This window comes from Oryza brachyantha, chromosome 9, assembly GCF_000231095.2.
Source record: "Oryza brachyantha chromosome 9, ObraRS2, whole genome shotgun sequence".
Lineage (NCBI taxonomy): Eukaryota > Viridiplantae > Streptophyta > Magnoliopsida > Poales > Poaceae > Oryza > Oryza brachyantha.
Window position 1 is genome coordinate 6,417,305 of NC_023171.2, and position 15,165 is coordinate 6,432,469.

General features: G+C 43.4%; 3 protein-coding genes across 5 annotated transcripts; 2 read left to right on the forward strand and 1 right to left on the reverse strand.

The window, feature by feature from the left end:
• The first annotated feature begins 290 nt into the window (after positions 1 to 290).
• LOC102710148 (sugar transport protein 14) lies at positions 291 to 3,922 on the forward strand. 2 transcript variants are annotated; one of them, XM_015841393.2, is made up of 4 exons: positions 291 to 517; positions 679 to 987; positions 1,966 to 2,918; positions 3,014 to 3,922. In XM_015841393.2, exons 2-4 carry the CDS (start codon positions 846 to 848, stop codon positions 3,491 to 3,493), a joined length of 1,575 nt encoding a protein of 524 aa, XP_015696879.1. In that variant the 5' UTR covers positions 291 to 517; positions 679 to 845; the 3' UTR covers positions 3,494 to 3,922. The 2 variants fall into 2 exon arrangements, with proteins under 2 accessions (XP_015696879.1, XP_006660534.1); XM_006660471.3 differs by having other exon boundaries at positions 721 to 987.
• Positions 3,923 to 7,646: 3,724 nt separating this feature from the next.
• Positions 7,647 to 13,529, reverse strand: LOC102711375 (probable NEDD8-conjugating enzyme Ubc12-like). The gene is made up of 7 exons (XM_015840811.1): positions 13,500 to 13,529; positions 11,711 to 12,214; positions 10,370 to 10,478; positions 8,944 to 9,052; positions 8,378 to 8,443; positions 8,164 to 8,284; positions 7,647 to 7,907 (listed from the first exon to the last, which is right to left on the reverse strand). Exons 1-7 carry the CDS (start codon positions 13,527 to 13,529, stop codon positions 7,770 to 7,772), a joined length of 1,077 nt encoding a protein of 358 aa, XP_015696297.1. The 3' UTR covers positions 7,647 to 7,769.
• On the forward strand, positions 12,916 to 14,889 carry LOC102711645. 2 transcript variants are annotated; one of them, XM_040527782.1, is made up of 4 exons: positions 12,916 to 13,364; positions 13,449 to 13,832; positions 13,895 to 14,032; positions 14,100 to 14,889. In XM_040527782.1, the coding sequence occupies exons 2-4, from the start codon at positions 13,662 to 13,664 to the stop codon at positions 14,778 to 14,780; spliced, it is 990 nt and encodes a 329-aa protein (XP_040383716.1). In that variant the 5' UTR covers positions 12,916 to 13,364; positions 13,449 to 13,661; the 3' UTR covers positions 14,781 to 14,889. The 2 variants fall into 2 exon arrangements, with proteins under 2 accessions (XP_040383716.1, XP_015696626.1); XM_015841140.1 differs by having other exon boundaries at positions 12,916 to 13,796.
• Positions 14,890 to 15,165: the final 276 nt, after the last annotated feature.

Here is a 15,165-nt window from a genome sequence, read left to right on the forward strand (position 1 = left end):
TAAATGAGCTTATCAGATTATAATAAGCTACTTTAATAAATTATCTGTTTCTTTCAGCTTACTCTCAATAATCTGGATTATAATAATCCCAAACTGAAAGAACAGGGCCTTAGACTGTCACGTAGCTAGCCCAGTCGAGACACTTTTATTTTTATATCAAAAAACAACGCACGTCGAGAATTATCCATCCCACAGCTAAAAACATTCCCGGAGCTAATCTAATCCTACGGTTAAAATTGGGTTAATCACTCTATCCACATCCAGCAGCAGCACTCCCAGCAAAACCCAAAACCGCCGGCCGGCGCAAGACCCGGGCCGGGGTGCGCGTAGCTCCCTCGTCCATAAAACTCCAACGACCACCCTCCCCGATTCCTCCCTCTTCTGCTCTTCTGTCGTTCATCACATCGGATTAGGGAGGGATTCAGATTAGAATTTAGGGCCAAGCATCTTGCTTCTTGGAGCGACAAAACAAAGCCATCTCTTCCTTGTTTAATCGCAAGGAGTCCAAACGGGAGAGGTATTATATCTATCTTTCTTTGAACAATCTGTCTCTGTCTCTGTGTGTAATTTTCTTTTAATCTTTCTTTCTTCCTCCTCATCTTTGCCATGTTTTTTTTTTTTTATTTCCAACTCTGCTTTGGCCGTTTCTCTGACTCCCAGCTCTCTGTTGACTCGCAGTGCCATCTTGTTGCTGTTGCTTTCTCTGTCTCCTTTTTTCAGAGATTCATCAGAGGTTCGGAGTTGCGAGGTTTCTTGGGTAGGAGACGACGACGAGGAGGAGGAGCCGTGTCTGTCTCTGAATCTCTGAAATCTCTCTGTGGGAGAGAAGAAGGGGAGGGGGAGAGATGGCAGGTGGGTTCGGCGGCGGCGATGCCATCGCCGGAAGGGCGGAGCAGTACGAGGGGAAGATCACCGGGTACTTCATCCTCGCCTGCATCGTCGGCTCCTTCGGCGGCTCACTCTTCGGCTACGATCTTGGAGTCTCCAGTGAGTGTTTCTACGTCCTGTTCTTGTTCTTGTTTGTAGTTAGTTCCTGCTAGTGTTCATCTGTTCATCAGTTCTTGGGATTTCCTGCTGTTTTCATGTCCATCGTTGATCTGTTCTGGAGTTTTTGTTTCTGAATTCTCTGAACTTTTATCCAGAAGATTGATCTATTGGTTGGGCGATTGAATCGTTGAAAACGAAAAAGGAACCAGGGATTATTCTGCTTGAGATTTTGTTGATTGTCTCGATCAGTGTTAATGCTTTGTGACAGAGAATTCAATGTCTAGGCCAATTGAGTAGGAGAACAACCGTGTTTAACCATGGTGTCTCTATCTTCCTTATCTGTGCGAATGTTTATTTTGGGATGCAATTATTTGCCACCGATGCAGAGCTGTGTATTGTGTAATTAGGAAGCTATTGTTAGAATAGCCACTTAACATGCACTCTTTGTCCTCTCACTTTCAGCGCTGATTTCCTCTCTCATGTATAGCATTTAAACACCCCAAGAACAATGTAATCACTTTATATCATCGTCAACACTGCAATTCTCACATCTTGTAATTGTTCATTAAGTTAAAATATTTGTTCTTTGCAACTACAGAACAATCTTTGCAACAACAAAAATGCAATATTGATGCTTTGCAGTGCAGAACAGTCTTTGCAAAAGAAAACTGCAGTCTTTGATGTAACCTTGATGCTTTACAGTACAATCTTAACGAAAGTGCAATCTTTATGCTTTGCAATCGCCGGACAATATTTGCAAAAACTGTAACTTTGATGCGCTCTGCAATTGTCTGACTGTCTTTGCAAAAACGTAATCTTTATGCTTTGCAATTACAGAATAATCTTCGCAAAAGTGCAATCTTTATGCTTCGCAACTGCGATAGTACAGAAGAAATTGTTGATGAAATTATAGTAGCAAGAACATAATCGATCGATCTGTGCAAAAAATAAAAAATTAAAGAAAATGAATATGTGCAGGTGGAGTGACGGCCATGGACGACTTCCTGATCAAGTTCTTCCCGGACGTGTACGAGCGGAAGCGCGCGCACCTCCACGAGACGGACTACTGCAAGTACGACAACCAGGTGCTCACCCTCTTCACCTCCTCGCTCTACTTCGCCGGCCTCGTCTCCACCTTCGCCGCCTCCTACGTCACCAAGCGCCGCGGCCGCCGCGCCAGCATCATGGTCGGCGCCGTCAGCTTCTTCCTCGGTGGCGCCGTCAACGCCGCCGCGGCGAACATCGCCATGCTCATCGTGGGCCGCGTCCTGCTCGGCGTCGGCATCGGGTTCGGCAACCAGGCCGTGCCGCTCTACCTGTCGGAGATCGCGCCGTACAAGATCCGCGGCGCCGTCAACCAGCTGTTCCAGCTCACCACCTGCCTGGGGATCCTCGTCGCCGACGTGATCAACTACTTCACCGACAAGATCCACCCGTGGGGCTGGCGGCTGTCGCTGGGGCTCGCCATGGGCCCCGCCACCGCCATCTTCGTCGGCGCGCTGTTCCTGCCGGAGACGCCCAACAGCCTCGTCGAGCGCGGCGAGCTCGAGGAGGCGCGCCGCGTGCTGGAGAAGGTGAGGGGGACGCGCAAGGTGGACGCCGAGTTCGAGGACCTCAAGGAGGCGAGCGAGGCGGCGCGCGCCGTGCGCGGCACGTTCCGCAACCTCCTCGCCGTGCGCAACCGGCCGCAGCTCATCATCGGCGCGCTCGGCATCCCGGCGTTCCAGCAGCTCTCCGGCATGAACTCCATCCTCTTCTACTCGCCGGTCATCTTCCAGAGCCTCGGCTTCGGCAACTCCGCCGCGCTCTACTCCTCCATCATCACCGGCTCGATGCTCGTCGTCGGCGCCCTCGTCTCCATGCTCGTCGTCGACCGCCTCGGCCGCCGCTTCCTCTTCATCGAGGCCGGCATCCAGATGATCACCTCCATGGTCAGTCACTCCACTCACACACACACACACACATTTCTTGATTCCTTCACGTACGCTGGCGAAGCTGACGCCGGCCGGCGAGGTGTTTGACACAGGTGGTGGTGGCGGTGATCCTGGCGCTCAAGTTCGGGCACGGCGAGGAGCTCTCGAAGGGCGTCGGCACGGTGCTGGTGGTGGCGATCTGCCTCTTCGTCGTCGCCTACGGCTGGTCGTGGGGCCCCCTGGGGTGGCTGGTGCCGAGCGAGCTGTTCCCGCTGGAGATGCGGTCGGCGGGGCAGAGCGTGGTGGTGTGCGTCAACCTCTTCTGGACGGCCGCCGTGGCGCAGTGCTTCCTCGCCGCCATGTGCCACCTCCGGTGGGGCGTCTTCATCCTCTTCGCGGCGCTCATCGTCGTCATGTCCATCTTCGTCGTCCTCCTCCTGCCGGAGACCAAGCAGGTGCCCATCGAGGAGATCTGGATGCTGTTCGACAAGCACTGGTACTGGAAGCGCATCGTCAGCAAGGACCCCAAGTACCAGGGCCACCAGCACCACATGGCCGCCGTCGCCGCCGCCGGCGTCAAGCCGGAGGTTTAGATATCTGGGTTAGATAAGATAATGCTGATCAAGATGATGATGATAATGGTGTTTGAATAAGGTTTTAAGGGGTGGTGGTTAAGGTTTGATCAGTAAGTGTTCATGTGGGCAGAAGAACTACGTTCTTGGCAGTAAGCAGCAGCTTTGATCTTGATGCAAAGATGAAGAACATGCAGAGGGTTAATGTTGCTGGCTTGCTACTTAAATTTGTGCATGTGTGCTTATTTTTATGTTTAGTTTAGTTCAGGTTTGTTCAGAGTTCGATTCAGCAGGATGGGGTATAACTGGAGGCTGGTTAATTAATCTTGATTCAAAAGGGATGCAAGTTGCTGAAATCTTCAGTATAACTTACATTTGCTCTGTAAAATTTGCTTATTTCTTGAGTACAACTTTAGTGTGACAATGACTATCTTGGCACCAATTTTTTCACTTGTGACTAAACAGTTTTACCTAGCTCATCTGTGACTGATGCAATGCTGACGGGACAGTTGAGCTAGATCAGTGGTATAAAATGACACTAGATACTGGGCCTTGATTAGTTGCTAAAAAAATTTTTGGCAAAAGGGTCGAGTCAAACATTTAACCGTTTAACTGGATGTCGGGGTTTTCGGATGCGAATAAAAAAAATGAATTTTAGATTCCGCCTAGAAACCGCGAGACGAATTTTTTGAGTCTAGTTAATCCGTGTTAACGATTTCCTTCGTGAGGTTTTATTGTTCATGTATATTTAATGCTCCATTTAAGAGCTAATAATATAGCCAACAGGCTGGCTATAAAACTTTTTATAGTTTTCTTATAGCCCACTTATATAATGGTTAGCTCTTTATCTTTAATACAGGACCCACATGTCTCTCTCACATGGTATCTTGGTTATTGTGCCTGAGCTGGTGCTTCTCCTTTCTCTCTTCCACGTCAACATTTCTCTCTTCTACGTCAACATTTAGCTGGTTTATAGCCTGCTATTATACTTGCTTTATGTGTTCAAAGATTTGATGTTATGTTTTTTGGAATTTTTTTAGGAACTAAACAGGGGCCTTATCTGAACCTCATCTGTGCTAATCAGCGGAATCAACAAGTATGATAACATATCTGAGCATCGAAAGATCTGCAGTAGTCGCTTTCACTCGTCAAATGGTCATGGGACGATTTAACTAGGGCAGGCCGAAAACTCTGAACTTTTCAGAGTCAAACCTGCACATGTATATGTCTCACTCATCAGTCATCCCGTGGTCGAGTCAACAGTCAGTGCTGCTTATCTCTAGCGATCTTGCATTGATCATTGCTTCCTCTGATGAAATTCTGAAACATCGCAATCCCCAATTCTCGCCGTTCTTTGCGCCTAGCTGGATACTGAAAATTCAGAAATGTGATGAAAATGACGTGTAAATGAAGATTTTGCTGCTATCTGTAGCTCTCTGTCATCGTTTTGGTCTGCACTTTTGCATTATTTTAAAGTCTTAGGCTTGCTAAGAATTGCATGTCATCAAGAAATGTATCTGTTTCAGTTTGTCCTATTTAAATGATTGCATAGTTTAGTCAAACTCGTGCATTAAAGATTTAGGCTTGCAAAGATACAATGTAAAGATTTGTATCTTTCATCAAGAAATGTATGCAATTTCAGTTTGACCTTTCTTAAGTGATTACTTAGTTTAGTCAGTGCTACTTATCTGTTGCTAATTTATTTTGCAATTGTTTCTGAAATAAAGTATCCAAGAGCCCCCACTGTTTCTGAAAAGCCTTATAACTACAGACTGGATGCATGAATGCATCAGACTTTTCTCGTGAAACCGACGTGAATACTTCGGCGACATTGAATTCCTATTTTATATTATACCCAATAACTGAACATGGGCAATGATATTTTGGTAGATAAACTTACAAAAACACCAATCACACCTGATACAAACTTTCAGTACGTTAAACAATTAGTTTCTGGCATAGTACTACTTAGGGATGGCAAAGAGGCTGCACCTATCGGGTTTTATCACCCCGTCCTCGTTCCCATAAAAAGGAAAAAATCACATCCTTGCAAACGGGGAAGGATTTCTTCAGACGGGTACGGGTAACTCGATGGGTGCCCATACCCGACAAGATAGAACGACGGTGGAGGCGACCTAGATTTGGCGAAGGGATGGCGACGACCTGTGCGGCGGTGGCGTAGCGAGGTGGTGCGGCGACCTAGGGCGACGGCATGGCAAGCTGCACGGTGGCGCAGCGACCTAGGGCTACGGCAACGAGCGGCGCGGCGAAGTAGGCTGAGGGCGGCGGCGCAGCGACCGGCTGCACCCACCGGTGGTGCAGTCGACGGCTAGCGCTCTGGCAGCCTCACTCCTTCGCTCCGACCGTCTGGATTCTGGAAGAGAAACATAGAACGAGAGAGAAGGAAGAAGAAAAGAATGACAGCTGTCTGTGGCTCGATGGACGGTGACTACGTCTATGTCTTTGCGTGGCGTGATGGGCTAGGTTTCTATCTGGGCCTAATAGGCCGAATTACTAAGTTACGTATATATTCAAAAATTATACGGGTATCACGGTACACGGGGACGGAGAGCCAAGAACGTACCCGTCCCCGCCTTACCCGATGGGGGACATTTTTAAGTCAATATTAGCCCTATGGATATCGATTTCACCCTATTTTTATACCCTAATATAGTTTTTACCCGTCGAGGATCGGGGTTCGGGCCCATTGCCCCTAGTACTACTTTTCGTTCAGTCAAAATTATGAACGGTCACAGTGTTGTGCTGTTGTCACAGCTCAGAATGTGAAAACTGAAGATTGCATACTTGACTTCTGGTATTGACGAAAGCATTTGATACGCAATACGAACCTGTAAGGTCACCAATCTTGAGGCTTTGAGGGTTGTTTCGACTATACTGGGTGCCATGCAGCTCACTCTGCGCTTCTCTAATGAGCAGCCTCACCAAAAAAAAAACTAACTTTCGCCATCATTCACATCCTGTTCGTTCCTCAGATTACCTTTTTTTTTTCTCTCTGCGTACACGCTTCCTAAATTGCTAAACAACATATTTTTTATGAAAATTTTTATAGATTGTTTTAGAAAATCATATTAATTCATTTTTAAATTCTTTTACATCTAAAAATTAATTAATCATATACTATTATATTAATACGTTTTTCGCGTCGGTAATTATATAACTGCCGAACACGAACTTAGTGAGAGCAGGTGCTTTGAGAAGAATTAAACGAATCAGTTAAACTATAAAATGCAACTGGAAGATGTTCCTTGATATCCACTGCTGGAATCCTAGGGTAAAAGGCAAGCAACATATTTACAACAAAATAATTTATGAATAAAATTTTTATGCATGTATTTTTAATGATTTAAAAGCAAAGGCTAGAAAATAAACTTATGACAAAAGAACGCAAAATCAACTCCAAATTTAAAGTTGAAAATTTAAAATTTTGATTATAAACATAAATAGAAGAAAAAAATAAGGGTGCTAGTAAGGATGGCCGACATTAGTGGCTAGAAATAGATTAAATTTCGTCAGGTGGCATTTTTATTCAAGCGAAACCCATGTATCTTGGCGACCGGGAGTGCATTGTGTACTCCTGAAGTTTCAGACTTGAACATAATTCTGAAGCTAAAGTTACACGATGATCTGTAACTCAAGTCAAAACAAGAGACTGAAAATAACAGTAGCTACATTGGCAAGTAAGAAGCACAGCAACCAGGTTGTATTTGTCCATTTCAGAATAAACCATTCCCATGGTTCAGACATAATCTGGCTTCAGTCTAACCATAGGAGAGCTTACATGAATGCAACCAGGCTGTACCTGTCAATTTCAGAGTAACGATTGCCATGGTTCAGACATCACTTGGCTTCGGTCTAAACATAGGCGAGCTTACATGATTCCACCACATTCCAGCCATCACTATGCTCAAATGTGCCATTTCTTGGGAGAACCATAATGTTCCGATTTTAGAACCGTACTCAGGAGTAGGAGTAGGGCCGCATTCGGCCCCCCTCCAAGTTAACTTATCCTTCTCGTTTTCTGCGTATACGCTTCTTGAATTACTAAACGGTGTACTTTTTGTAAAAAAATTACTATAGGAAAGATGTTTTAAAAATCATATTAATCTATTTTATATTTTTTAATAATTAATAGCTAATTAATCATGTACTGATCTATTACTACGTTTTATCTATTACTACGTTTTCCGCGCTAGGGTAAATTAACTTACCGGCCCTAAAACGGATGTGGCCTAGGGTGGGCAGAAGCAAGCCACAGAGCACCGGCACCAAACACACCTTACTTACACCTTGGAAAATAGACCTGGCCAACATAGCCGCCCAACATCGCTGCCTGAACATCTCTCTGGAACTTCTGTGGGTCATCTCGGAGGACAACCGCAGCATCATGGTTCAAGGGATCCTCATGATTAGGTTGCTGCAGGTAATGTTGGAAGCTCGTTAGTAATTACTAAGTAAGCTCTATCCAGTGATGACAACAATTTTACTTGAAGTTTAAAACAGTAATATGGCATGTAAAGTAGTTAAAATATATCTGAATTAAGGCTACCCATCAATCTGCTCTATGCATAGTCATGTGTCACGTGATATCTCCAATAGAAAACAAGCTACCGAGCAGTCATTCATTACTATCAAAAATAACCGAACAGACAGTAATCAAAAGCAATACTTACTATGAAAAGAAGATTCAGGCCATATATGATGGTATTGATATTCAAGACAGGCTTCCAGTCTTCACGCAGAATGTTCAGGCAGACATTTCCCTCCAAGTCAATATTAGGGTGGGTGATAAACCTAAAAGTTCAAAAGTTCAGTATATTAATACCAATACACAAAGTACTAGGATATGGGTAAAATAAAATAATCTGCGTTACCATAGTCTTGCACCTGACTTTGGACGGTTCATGAGGGTAAGCATGGGGTACATGGAAACTGAAAACAAATATTCCACCCCTATGACCAAAAAGATATGTTGGATGTCAGAATTAATTCCAATTCAAAATAATTTGACAAAATAATATCCTTGTCTACATTGAAAACATGCATATGAATAATTTTCAATTACCATCACTTCTGTCTTTTAGGGTAATGTCAACCATATTGGTCATTATGTTTTACAGTAAAATTTAGAGGGAACAAAAAAACATAAAGATAAAAGATTCACTATAGCGGACCTGGACTCCAGGAAGATAGGGTGGGAAACATCTGGTACAAAAAAAGAAATCAGTTTATCTAAAAGACTACAACAGAAATTAGCCCTGTTTATTTCTATTTGAAATTTTGAATAATGGAAATAATGCTTTCCCTTATACATCTAGAGAAATCGTCAGGCAGTAGGTTATAAGCTAAAGAAAGTAAAATGTAGGTTATAAACTAAAGAAAGTAAAATGATTTGATACTTAAGATCTAACACGAGCAGTAGGGCCTAAAAGAAACATTTAAAAGATACTTACACATAGTATCCTTCATCAGGTCGAAGAGTAACCTCAATGTTCATCAGATCATCCTTTCCATTCGGAAAGGTAACCTTAGTGTTCTTTGGAAGATTAAGCTCAGCGATATCTGTAAGATACCATGTTAATAGTCATAAAGATCAGCGTATTTAAAATTATCCTAATGGAATATAATCCTAATGTAATCAACTAATCATATCTAAACTTCACTATGGAATTATTGCAGATAGTGAATTATGTGTATGCCACATGTTAAGTTTCAGTTGAAATATCATTAATTACATTTAGTTGAAACAGCAGAATTGGGTAAATTTTAAAATTGGATCTTCTTCCTTGTTATCTAGGGGGCAGAATTAGGTTTTTTCGGCTTTATCGGTTCAGATTCTTCATTTTTTTTATATATGTCCGGTTTGTGTGAAATAGAGACTGAAATTGTTGCAAAAGAAATAAAATACAAATTAATATAGAAAAACTGAAGAAATGTTTTCAGTTTGTTCATCTTTGGTTTTTGACTGAACAAGAGAACACTGCCCATGCTGAGATAGTGTCGCATTCCTAGGGCGCCAATCTCACGCGTGAAATGTCATATGGGGCACATGCTCTAGACTTCATAGGCAGGTGCGCTTTATCAGATCCCATTAACAGCATTTGGGGCCACGCACAGGAAGGCAAGCAAGTGCCTAGAACACGCGCAAGGAGGCGGTTGCCTTGCTTCACATGGGACCTCTGGTTTATTCGGAACCGAAGAAACCGATACTTTACTTTGGCTCAGTCTTTGGTTTATGGTTTATATTGCCCCCTCTATTATTATCATGTAAAATTCATGATGTTATTATAGTTGTCACATATAGCAGCAAGTCAGTGTGTGTACATGGGTCAATAGGATACTAATCTCAGCCCACTGCCCACTCAGCCATAGCCCATCCTTTGTCCCAAGCCCATCCAAGCTCAACCAATTAATTTGTATAGTGAGGAATATTACATATATAGCTAATAGTTGGCGCTTAAATTCTCAATTAAATCATATTAACTTCAAATTTCCAATCACTCAACCAAAAATCAATAGTTCACTGCATGCTCATCTGTATGGGAAAACAAATAAAGGACAAAACTTTGGTTTTAGCTATTACCCACAACCAAATCCAACCAATCAGAGCCCTATTTATTACCCATTTGCATAGTAAATTAAAAAAAAATACTCTGCACATAATTACTATAAATTAGAATGTGGTTAACACACTTAGGCAAATAATAACTCATGTAGAAGACAAAGAGAATGAATGACAAAGTTGTAGAGATGCAAATACATAAATTAGCAAGAAAAAGTCATTTTAACACTAATAAGCACACATTGAATAGCATAATATCCAAAACTAAGAAACGAAATGACAAGTAATCAATCGAATAAACTTCTGCTAAAATAAACCTTTATGGAGACGTAATTCTCCTGGACTTTGCTTCTTAGCAGGAGGTCTCTCATTTGTATTTGCCGCCTCTTCCTTCTTCTGTCCCTTTATCTTGATAAGGTTCAACACCTTGTGCAAAACATGAGAGAAAAGATTAGAATGAAGAATTAAAAATAATGATTTATTTGTGACATGATAACCAAACCTGACAAATTAACTATAGAAAAGCATCTGTCTGAACTCAAAGATAATTTTACATGCAAATAAGTAGAAATTAATGATTACACAGAGAACAGTTAGTTCAGTCAGTTATCACCTTAGGGAAACTTACAACATCAGTTACTTTAGTCATCACAACAGGAAAACATGCCAAACTCTTCAGGGCCTAAATGTCTTTAGCAGCTGTGAGGAATTCCTCTTATCCAGTATATTAAATCAGTAAGTGGGTCATAATTCATTCCTAGGCCCTAATTATAGCTGGAATCTCTTAAAGACACTCTAAAATTTTGTAAATTAGGTGAGAGACAATCATATCGTCATACCGGTGAACAGTCAAATAAAACACTATGATCAATCACATGGTTGATTGAAGCTCGACGTACAGAAAAAAGAGAAACAGCTAACCACCACAGGACCTGTTAACATAGTATGTTTGTACTAAACATTGATAGCCTGAGTTCAAAAGAAAAAGGCAACATACAGCTCTATTAACTATAGTGTCAAACAACCGATACCATGCAAAAGTTAAATACATTGAATTCGTAACATAAAAAAAACTGATAAAAATACTAATACATACAGGTTTCTACACATTACACAAGGAGATGGGAATCGCTCCTATTATAAAGCGCCAATAAAACATCCTCGTGTTTCCATATTACCATAGAACGAATTATATGTACAAAAGTAACTACAAGGTGACGAAAATCCAACAAAAGTAACTACAGAGTTAACCCTAACAAGAGATTTCAACCCCCGACTTGGCAAAAACAAAAAATGGTTTTTTGGGGAATGAATCAGCACCTAACCAGCAAAGCAATTAACTCTCGATCATCGCCGAAAATTTAACTAAATGAACGGCATTACTACGATTCTCCAACATCCCTAACTTTCCATGCTCCTAATACTGCGATAAAATCACCAATTCCCATTCCGCCATAACCTGAAAACCCAGATTCTTCGAAACACCCACCAAACGAGTCCAGCGACCGCATCGGAAAACGATGGCTTCGTCAAAATTGCATCCAGACACAATAGGAGCAAAAACAATAGCCGATTAAAACCCCTCTCATGGTCTCTTTGCAGCCGATGATCACCCAGCCCAAAAAAAGAAGAGACTTTTCGCAAGAACAGAGACGCACCGCACGGAAGAACCGGTCGCCGGAGAACAACGACGAGGTCGACGAGCCCGCCGGAGTGAGTGGCGGCGGCGGAGCACTCTGCGTCGGCGGGGCGCCCGTGCAGAGAGCAAAGGTGCTGCCTTTTCTGTTCTGCGGTGAATTTTTTTGAGAAATATTATTCCCCGTCTCAGAGGGAAATCGCCACCACCTGGATTGGAGCGCCCTGTCGAACTTCAGTTCGACGATAGGCCACCCCCACCGACACCTATCGAACTGCACAACATTGATTGGGCCCTCCCAGCATCCTATCGTTCGGCGGCTGTTCGACAGGCCTGTCCGTGCGCGTTTAAATCCCCAGCTCGCAGCTTCCCTTCCTTGGTTCTCGACCGCATCGCCTGCCTCGGCCACGAGAGTCGACAGCCGCCGCGAGCGTCGCCATAGGCGCCGGAGGGAGTGAGCGGAGGGCCTGGCACGCCGGAGAGGAGGCCGAGGAGGCGCTGGCCGGGAGGAAATAGTTGCGACGGCCTCCACGAGTTAAATTAAGGTATGCATTACTAATCCCTAACCCTAAGTATGAGGCATATGAAAGTTTAATAAAAAAGTTGGTTCGTGACTTGTTAATTGTTTCGCATTTCCAGTATTAGTAGGTATGGTCGGTTAGCATGTGTTATTGCTAAATGATAGTTGATGTATTTAACTAATCACAAGGTTAAAATAGTTGTTAGTTAGTGCATGCTATTAATTAGTTATGTGTTAAATTAGGTAGAAGGCACTATATATTAGTTGGAGTTATGAAACCAGTTGTCTGTTAATAATAGTTGTACTTGTAACTTAGTACGTGACAGTGTAGTGTAAGTTATAGTATGGTAATTATCAATTAATTAAATGGTACGACGTTAGACACTTTGTTAATTGTTGCACATTTTTCCGACGTTAGTCCGTATGGTTGGTTAGCATTTGTTACTGCTAAATGATTATAGATTTATTTAAGTAATCACAAGGTTAAATTAGTTGTTAGTTAGTAGATGGTATTAATTATTTGGATGTTAAATTAGGTAGAAGGTACTATATTTTATTTGGATTATGAAACCATTTTTTGTTAATAATAGTCGCAAGCTAGTACATGGCAATGTAGTATATGTTGTAATATGTTAATTATGAAATAATTTAATGGTTAAACGTTAGACAATTTGTTATGTTTTATCAGGATGCCAGGTGATATGCCCATTCGTCTGTATTATGGCGATGTTCCTATACAACTATGTGATAGCAGGGTGGATGGATTTAACTGTGTATGGCTACCATGATACTAGTCTGAATGCACCGGAGCATATGAGTTTGAATGACCTGTTAGGGTGGTTGTACAATATGTTCGCGGTAGATCCAGTGCTCGATAAATTTGTGATAAACGCCGTGTGGCCAGTGAGGGGTCAACATGGATGGCAGTGGAGAGTAGCGCAGGTTGCGTCAACCGAGAGTTGGAGAAGTTTGTTAGTAAAGTAAGGGAGAAAAGGTATAGCCTGACAATACTGGTGCACAAACACCACGTGTTGATCAATCGGAGGAGCCAAGTCAAGAAACTACGTTAGAAGGTGTAGAAGCGGAAAATGTTTGGCCGACTGATCAAGGTGGAGAGGAAGAAGCAGTAGAGGGTAGTACACAAGCAGATATCATTGTTCGGAACTATCCCGGCCTTTAACCACCTTTCATTTCATCACCTGCCTCTTACTTGACTAATCATTCATGTCTTCTTTTGAAGGCTTCTTTGGCTGCCTCGACTATTAGTCGCAGCGGTAAGCCAATTGAATACTCCACATTGGCCATTCCAGCCCTCGGCCATGGCGCTCCTTTCCCCTCGGAGTATATCAAGAACTTTGCTGAAGCACCAAGTCCTCCGAGGAGGTTGAAAAGAAAGAAGCGTACCAGCAAAGCTACCAAGAAGAAGGCCAAAATAATCGTGGAGGCCGTACCTATGGATACCTCGTCAGCTGATATCGACGTGGCCATCAACGCTGCAGCCGACGAGCAGTCAGATGACAACGCGGATCCTCAGCCTCCTCCTGCCAGCACAACAAGAAGTTCTCCAAAGACGAGCATCAAGTACAAGGTGATAACCCATCGGCCCTATCTTCGGAACCCTAAGGTAGGCTTTAATGCCGCTTCTCTGCTTTGCCATTTACGTACACTTACTTCCATTTGTAACAGCCCTCCACAGCGTCTGCAATTCCCAACGTGTCAACCCCACTAGCCGATCCTACTCTGCAGCCAACAGCAACCACCGAAGAGATGACTGCACCGACGACCACACCTGTCCAGCTAGCCGACGCTGCTCCCATTACGCAGGTAACTTTCGCCGCAACTTGATGTCTTGCACCTTTCCATGCTTTAACTTACTCACTCTCTATCCCAGGATCTAAATGACTTCTTCTGTTTCGACGTCGGCCAGTACCTGGACCCATTCGAAGTCGATGCCGATACTCCTGCTACCCTGTCGGCTGACATCAAAGAACAGATCACCAACATCTTAGCGAGGCTAGATTACCCCATCAATACGCTTATCAATGACGTCGGCTCGATCAGATCCAGAATTGAAGAAATACAAGATCAGCTGCCCGACGACTTGATAGATGCGATAGCTCCGGTGGGTTATATTGAATCTCATCGACTTCCCGTGCTTCGAGCTTGCCAGCAGATTGCCGATCATGCCTCTCAAGCTTCAGCCCAAGTGAAGATACAGGCCGATCGGGAAAAGGTTGTTGCTGAGAAGGCCAAACTCGACGAACTCCAATCGGCTGCGCCGGGAATATCGGCCATCATTAATGAACTGAAGGCAAAGAAGGCTGACTTGGAAGCGCAGCTAGCCAAGGTCATAGAGAGCCTTGCTGTTGAAGAACAAAGGCTAGCCAACCTACCATCAGCTATTGCTACCCAAGAGCAAACCTTGAAGTCGGTCATCCAGACTGTCATTCACAGCTGTCAATCCCTGAAGGCAATCTCTGGCACTGATGCTGACGATCTGAAGATCATCCAGGATGCCGACAATGTCCGCCTGCATGCGACGGCAGCCCTTAAGAAGTACTTGGGCTTGTAATTATTTGACTTCAATTTCTTGTTGGTTGTCTAATAACTTTGGTACTCTCATTAACTTGTAGTATGGCTTGACGCTTTTTGCCTTACCGATGATATAACCCTTGCCTTTTCTGCCATGATTGTTGTCTCTGTCTAGATTTGTAATGACATTTTTTGCTCTAAGGACGATGTGTTAACATCTGCCATCTTAAGGCGATACTTGACTGTATTGAGTTTTACGTTAATCGACTTAGTTGATCACGTATTTATCCATACGCTCGGGTAGTATTGATTCAAATATTCTCCGTTTAGCACTCTCCCGAACACTTCTCCATCCAAACCCTCTAGCATATAGGCGTTCCTGCGCGCACACTTGTGAATCTGATAGGGCCTTGCCTAATTAGGTG

Excerpts from the sequence above, each read along its gene's own strand:
- LOC102710148 (XM_015841393.2), top strand. The coding sequence starts at position 846 with ATGGCAGGTGGGTTCGGCGGCGGCGATGCCATCGCCGGAAGGGCGGAG. Across the intron at positions 988-1,965 it reads CTACGATCTTGGAGTCTCCA|GTGGAGTGACGGCCATGGAC; the intron begins GTGAGTGTTTCT and ends GAATATGTGCAG. Across the intron at positions 2,919-3,013 it reads TCCAGATGATCACCTCCATG|GTGGTGGTGGCGGTGATCCT; the intron begins GTCAGTCACTCC and ends TGTTTGACACAG.
- LOC102711375 (XM_015840811.1), bottom strand. The coding sequence starts at position 13,529 with ATGGCCGAGGGCTGGAATGGCCAATGTGGA. Across the intron at positions 10,479-11,710 it reads GCGACCGGTTCTTCCGTGCG|GTGTTGAACCTTATCAAGAT; the intron begins GTGCGTCTCTGT and ends GTTTTGCACAAG. Across the intron at positions 9,053-10,369 it reads AGAATTACGTCTCCATAAAG|ATATCGCTGAGCTTAATCTT; the intron begins GTTTATTTTAGC and ends GGTATCTTACAG.
- LOC102711645 (XM_040527782.1), top strand. The coding sequence starts at position 13,662 with ATGGATACCTCGTCAGCTGATATCGACGTGGCCATCAACGCTGCAGCC. Across the intron at positions 13,833-13,894 it reads CCTATCTTCGGAACCCTAAG|CCCTCCACAGCGTCTGCAAT; the intron begins GTAGGCTTTAAT and ends CATTTGTAACAG. Across the intron at positions 14,033-14,099 it reads ACGCTGCTCCCATTACGCAG|GATCTAAATGACTTCTTCTG; the intron begins GTAACTTTCGCC and ends TCTCTATCCCAG.